The following is a 6,942-nucleotide window of genomic DNA, read 5'->3' on the forward strand; positions in this document are numbered from 1 at the left end:
GGATGCTGTTAGTCAATAAATATTTGGTTCCTGCAAGACATGGAACATTGACATCTCCTCAGATACCAGCTTCCCTAAGTTATGATTATCAAATTTGAGTCATTACAAGGAAAAAGTGATTTTATGATCACAAAACATATACACACACACACACACACACACACACACACACCAGTATATTTCTGTTATTTTAAGAAGTAATAGTTCAATATTTCTATGACAGATAACCAAATTTAATCAGAATTGCAGTTTTATGGATAAAATGTAAGTTACATTTTATGCTGAATGCAAATGCTTCAAACTGTGTCCTCGTACCTGTAATAACACAGAACTGCTGTACTGTCCATTAATCTCTATGTATAATGCACTTATTGCTATGATTTTTAGCAGTCTCTGCGGCGACCTTCATAAATACCGTGGTTTTCACAGTTGCCACACTATTGTACTAGTACACAATTCAGGGAAGATAATCCTATCTATCTATCTCTCTCTCTCTCTCTCTCTCTCTCTCTCTCTCTCTCTCTCTCTCTCTCACACACACACACACACACACACACACACACACACACGCATGTATTCCAACAATTTGTAATAACAAACTTTAAAGAATAATTACTAATCCATTTCTCTGCAACCAGTACTTCGAAATTTACTGACTGTGGCAATTAATACCTATTGTTAACACATATGAACAAATCTGTGGTGTGTAATACACAGTCAGTCACATTACATCATAATATCACAATTTACCATACTAGAGAGCAACACCACCACGGAGAAAAACACACACAACACTCACAATTTAACTGGATAGACAAAAAAAAATCTACTCGCCAAGTGGCGCACAGGAGAACATACAAATACATTATTTACATTTGTTATCCTGCTGCCACTTGGAGTATATTTTTTTGTCTATTCAATTACATTACATTGTCAGAGCTGATATTTTTTGTTGTTACACGTAATACTTGGTACTATACGGCAAGGAAGTGTGTACTGGTAGCATAGATCCTACTTTGCAATCCACCAGCAGATTACACCTTTAACGGAGTACTACACTGGCTGAATTACCAGTACCTTTTAGCCTTAGGTTCTCTACATACATACAAAAATATGTATGTGATGGTTTTCATGTTGCGTTTCCTGCCAGAGGATAAGCAAATTATTGCAGCTTCATGTAGAGTTGATTTAAAGAATAATCCATTACATAACTTTTACAGAACAAAATTCATACACACAGAACTTAAGAACAGTAGGTCATCAGTTTGAGGTGGTTTCTGCTGCGATGGCAACAACAGCTCATTCAAGTAAAACTGTTCATTTGCTTAAAACAAAAATCCAGAATCATAAATAAAAAAACACTTTGTGTGCAATAAATTAGCTGTACACCAGAAACTGTAATAACTGAGAAATTAGAATCGATCATTATAACTTTTGTATCAGTTCTTTTTTTCTTTAAAATATTTCTCAGAAACACACAGGAATGAATAGAGAAACTATTGGTGCATTCCATAACACAGATGCTTTATACATAACATGTAAATATATACTCATGAAGATGTGTGTCTCTAAGCCTCAATACATTATGCCCGAGAAAATTTTCTTGGAATACATATAATGTACTACACAAATATGGGACTGGAGATCACTGTATGTTGCAGTGAGCCATTACCTAATTAAATAATAACATCAAATACCCTTCCAAAGTTGCTTAATGTAGGCCATTAATACTTTAAAAACATATGTTAAACTCTGCTATTTGTAGGGAATATGAAAGAGCAGTCCAAATGAACCTAATCTCATTGTAGGAAATGATTTAAATACATGACATTACTGGAAAAAAATAAATAATTTTCATAAACTATATTTATATACCAAATTGGTCAGTTTTCAGACCAAACATTCATACTTCTCAAAAATTACCCCTTAAAGTACATGAGTACTATTTTCAAAAAAAAAAAAAAAAAAAAAAAAAAAAAAAAAAAAAAAAAAAAAAAAAAACTAAATTATGGCAATGAAACAGAATATTTGACACTTAAACTATCCTAATATGAAGGAGACATTATTCCGATACAAGTGTTCATCTGAATAAAATAGAGTTAGTACATTATATGTAAACAGTTTTTATCAAGCACATGTCCTTCAATGTATTCTCAATTTAACTCATTTAAAAATCATACTTTAAATGAACCATAATTAAAGAGAAATTAAAATTTGACATTGTAAATTACATTTCTTCAGTTGACTTATTTGCTTCAAGCTAACAGAGACACATATTTTCACTGAACATGACACCAACAATCTTTTGGATATCAAAGAAAAATTAATGTTGGATGCAGATTATTTGTTGGTTTCAAGTGGATAATTTGCTGCCAGCCAGTGGACATATTTCTGCAGCATATGGTCCTGTGGATGACAATTTTGCCACTCACCGGTTACAAAAATTTTATACGAGTCACTTCCATATCTGCCAATACCAAAGAGCTGAATTGGGTCTTCCCAAGATTTATGCCTAAACTCATATGAAAATTTCTTAATCGAATATGCTCGTAAACGATGAAAGCCTAGAGGTGTTATAAACTGTGACAGCTCAGTAATATCTGCATCAATGATGTCATCAGCTGTTGGCCAACGTTCAATGAATCTGTAAAAACTTTCCGTAGCTCTTTGTGCCTCTGTCTTTGTGAGAAAAATTGTGGCTAGCAAAAGTTGCCATGGATCATGAAAGAGTGTTTCTTGAATGAGATTAAAGGGGGACTTCGGAGGTATCCATTTTCTAGGTCTTACCTCATATTGACGCAATGCTCCTTCCTTTACATTAGACAATGGTATGGAATTTAAACATATATTACTCAGTTGCGATGTTAAATTTGATTTCTCTGAATGTTTCACAGTATTACACAATCCTGACACTGAACTTTGGTGTTCCACTGTATTATGATGCACTGCTGATAGCACTTCTGCCTGGGAATCGTTCACTGAAGTCCAACACTCTGCAACTTCACAGTCTTCAGTCTTGATTGAAAATTTCATTGCCAAGTACTCTGCGATTGTGTCTTGCCGTATCCCGTTTTCAAATGTTGGGCTTTCTATACACATGTCTTCTGCAAATATGTCTTTGTCATCCTCTTGCTTGAAATAGTAACTGTGGTCTATCAGTGACCTACTTTGTTCGGGTACGATTTCTGATTTTATTACAGTATCACGAAACAGTTCATTTTTTGTTGATTCTGGTGCATGTATTTTTTGTGCTTTCGGGTTATTTTCCAACAAAATCTCATCAGCATCCTCTGTACACAAATTGTGATGCGATTTCTGGCTAAAGATGGATTTTGTATCACAACAAGTTTGCGGCCAAGTTAAGTTATTGTCTTTTAAATATTTCCACAGCTCTACGCTCGATCTAAGCCGCTTTCCATCAGGTGCTATCAGGTAACTGTCGAACCTATTTTTCGATAATCCCGACTTTCGTCGACGCATTAGCTTCCACCAACCTTCAGGTATCTCCGTCGAATATCTTTTAACGCGACGAACTCGTGGGGCTGGTTCAACATTTCCTCTGTCTTCCACAGCGTTCATATTATTAAAAAATCATTACCGCGAGAAACTTGTTCTCAGAGAGATCGAAGGATTAATTCTGTTCCCAAAAAAATGTATACATCACTTCACATCACATAACACCATATACACAACTCTCCCTCTCCATGCGCCTAAACCAGAGATTACATACTACTCGGGCTTTCAGATAAAAAACAAATTTTTAAAGTAATTTAGTTTTGAAATCTGTTCAATACTGAAATTTTAATTTTATTGTTAGTTTCATCTTATAATTCCCAGGATTCATGTTCCTCAATATTTTAAAATCATATTCCACTTTACTGGAAGTTTATAATTGACTGCAAATTTGTCCATGGAATTTGTACTTGATGTGGTTACGGCAGTATCTAATATTTGCATTATTATTTGACCTTCGGCGACGCTGCACCTTATAGCCAAATGCTACAATGGGTTATGAACAATGAAAATGAATAATTGGTAAAATATTAATCGCTGGCGATCGTTAACTATTCTCTGAGTGTCACTGTTTGTAAAATTGTAGTCTAGAGTGTAATTTTGACGAGTGTTCATAAGGCTGGGAGTTATAAAATATTCCCTCGTCAACTTTAATCTCGCCTGCCGTTGCGATTAACAGTTAACTACTGTGGATGATCTCACACAGCTACAGTTTTTTGTCTAGTGATATTCCACAATCCACTTACTCCAGTGAGGTGAAGTAGAACGTCTGCTTATCTTCCGATTGGAAGTGCCAGTAATCTGGCATTGTTGTATCAATTTGTTTCTCTATGCCTTGAGATTGAGAGGTCTCACAGACCTAACGTAATGTTTGCGTATCGTGTGTTTGTTGAGCGTTATCGTTTCTTGGTGGCGACGGAAGCTAGACCTTCTATGCAACGTTTTCTTCGTGGGCGTTCGAGAAAGACACAGAGAATTCTAAGATGAAGACTTTAATGGCACATATAATGATCGTGTTTTGGAGTATTTAGTGATCATGATACTAATTTGGAGAAATAAACTGAAAGTAATGATGATGTGACTGGTGATGACGTTGAATAAGCGCACAGCTTTGGTAATACCGGCGAAAAGAGACAACCCAACATTTGAAACTGTGTGGCAGATTGAAACGGTGTGCCGGACACAGTTTTAATCTTCCAGGAAGTTTGGTATCAGCGCACACTCCGCTGCAGAGTGAAAATCTAATTCTGCAACCCAACATTGCCTTGCAGCTGCCTGGATTGCAACATATTCTGAAGAGTCTCGGAGAAAACTTGCAGATTTGGGCCTAAAATACATAAATAATATTTTGAAACACGAAAAACACGTCTTTTGTTATCCTTGTTTGAAGTGGAAAACAAGATATCCATGTCAGAACTGTGGTGTACAGATTTGTTGGATAATTGTAGGAGGGTCCGCGTGAAATGCATGCAGGCTGAAAGCAATTAAAATTTGATTCAGAACCTCGGAAGAATACATTAGGTAACCAATTTCTTCAATTTTATAATAAAAATTTGGTGAAATTTTCCCCTCGATAGAATTATGGGATTGAATAATCGCTCTACCGGATTGAGTAATCGCTCTGCCGGTAATTTTGAAACGATGAGTAGTGAACTCAAAGCAGATTTCAAATACAGTTTGTCATAACTGAAATCTATTGTTTCATACTGTTATGTTGCGAATCTGCTGTACTATCTTCCTGGTGATAATCTATGAGTGAGTAGAGGTAACTGTGCTATTATTTTAGTAATACATAAAATTAAAATAAATTGCAAATTTTGCTATGTTTTAAGTTTCAAAGTATTCTAAATTCTGCATTGTTTTAAAAAACGCAAATTTCAATAAACTCTTGTTTCTAAGAAATGTAACGAACAAAAGGAAGTCATGAAACTATATATTTACCCAAACGGTCATATTATACATAAAGGGGTGGTGTGAGAGACACATGTCTGCTTGTGTATGTGCGGATGGATATGTGTGTGTGTGCGAGTGTACACCTGTCCTTTTTTCCCCCTAAGGTAAGTCTTTACGCTCCCGGGATTGGAATGACTCCTTACCCTCTCCCTTGAAACCCACATCCTTTCGTCTTTCCCTCTCCTTCCCTCTTTCCTGAAGAAGCAACCGTCGGCTGCGAAAGCTAGAAATTCTGTTTGTGTGTTTTATTTATTGTGCCTATCTACCGGCGCTTTCCCGCTTGGTAAGTCTTGGAATCTTTGTTTTTAATACATCTTTGTTTTTAGATAGACTTATTCCTTTGTTATACAAAATGAGAAGTGCTTGTACACCCAGTTGGGGTTTTTCTAAGAAATGAGGAAAACAATGTTTTTGTTTCCAACCAGTGTTTTATTAGTGATGACAAGGAACATGACACTGGTTTTATTAACTTTGTACAAAAAGAAATTACAAAGTGGCTGTCATTACATCATACTGACTCATTTCACTACTTTACAGATGGTTGTGCTGGGCAGTACAAAAATAGAAACAGTTTTAAAAATTTGACTGAACATTTGAGAGACTTTAATTTGAAGACCTAATACTCTTTTTTTCAACATGTCAAGGGGAGTTAATTTGTGATGGCCTAGGAGGAACTATTAAAATAATTTTAAGGAAATCCAGTCTACAGCTTTCAGACGAAGAACAAATAATGACAGCAATCGATGTGTACAAGTTTTGTGAAAAAAATATTGAAAACATTCATTTTCACTTTATTGACAAAAAAGAAGCTGATTTGTTACGGTTAAAACTAGAAAAACATTTTTCAGCAACCCGAACCATTTCTGGAACAAGAAGTTTTCATACTTCAAACCACTTCCAACAAACAACCTTGAAATTAGAAGGACTACAGATAGTGTAAAACCCTCCTTAGTCTTTTCTTTCCATTCTTCTTCGGATTGGGTTCGTGTTGAACCATCCATAAATAGCTATGTGGCTGCAAATTATGATGGTAACTGGTACTTTGGACTGGTAAAAACGATATTCAATGATGAAGAAGATGCAGAAATTCTATTTCTACATCCTTCAGGACCAGCTGCATCATTTTATTGGCCTGAAAGAGAAGATTCTTGCATAGTACCTTTGGAGCACATAGTCTGTGTAATAGATGCACCTCAATCAAGCGGCACTGGAAGAATGTATTACTTTAAAAAATACTGTATCAAAAGAACTGAAAGCTCTTGGATGAAGTGGAAAAACAGTTTGAATCAGCATTAATGTTTATTAAAAAGACAAAATTACTCAAAAAATCAATGTTTCAAGCAATCAGTTGGGTTATACGTAAGTGTCGTAAGTACACTCTCTTTGTACATCATTCTAATGTAATCTACTATAATTAATAAACATTTTAAAAAGCCATCATTATTTTTGTTTTATCAAGTAGCCTATATGTTTAAG

General features: G+C 35.2%; 1 protein-coding gene across 1 annotated transcript; it reads right to left on the reverse strand.

Moving 5' to 3' along the window:
• Positions 1 to 211: 211 nt before the first annotated feature.
• LOC126335491 (uncharacterized) lies at positions 212 to 3,706 on the reverse strand. The gene has a single exon (XM_049998821.1). It carries the CDS (start codon positions 3,577 to 3,579, stop codon positions 2,341 to 2,343), a length of 1,239 nt encoding a protein of 412 aa, XP_049854778.1. The 5' UTR covers positions 3,580 to 3,706; the 3' UTR covers positions 212 to 2,340.
• Between the last annotated feature and the right edge of the window lie 3,236 nt (positions 3,707 to 6,942).

Source organism: Schistocerca gregaria, chromosome 2, assembly GCF_023897955.1.
Source record: "Schistocerca gregaria isolate iqSchGreg1 chromosome 2, iqSchGreg1.2, whole genome shotgun sequence".
NCBI classification, from domain to species: Eukaryota; Metazoa; Arthropoda; class Insecta; order Orthoptera; family Acrididae; genus Schistocerca; species Schistocerca gregaria.

Coding starts and splice junctions, on each gene's coding strand:
- LOC126335491 (XM_049998821.1), bottom strand. CDS start 3,579: ATGAACGCTGTGGAAGACAGAGGAAATGTTGAACCAGCCCCACGAGTT.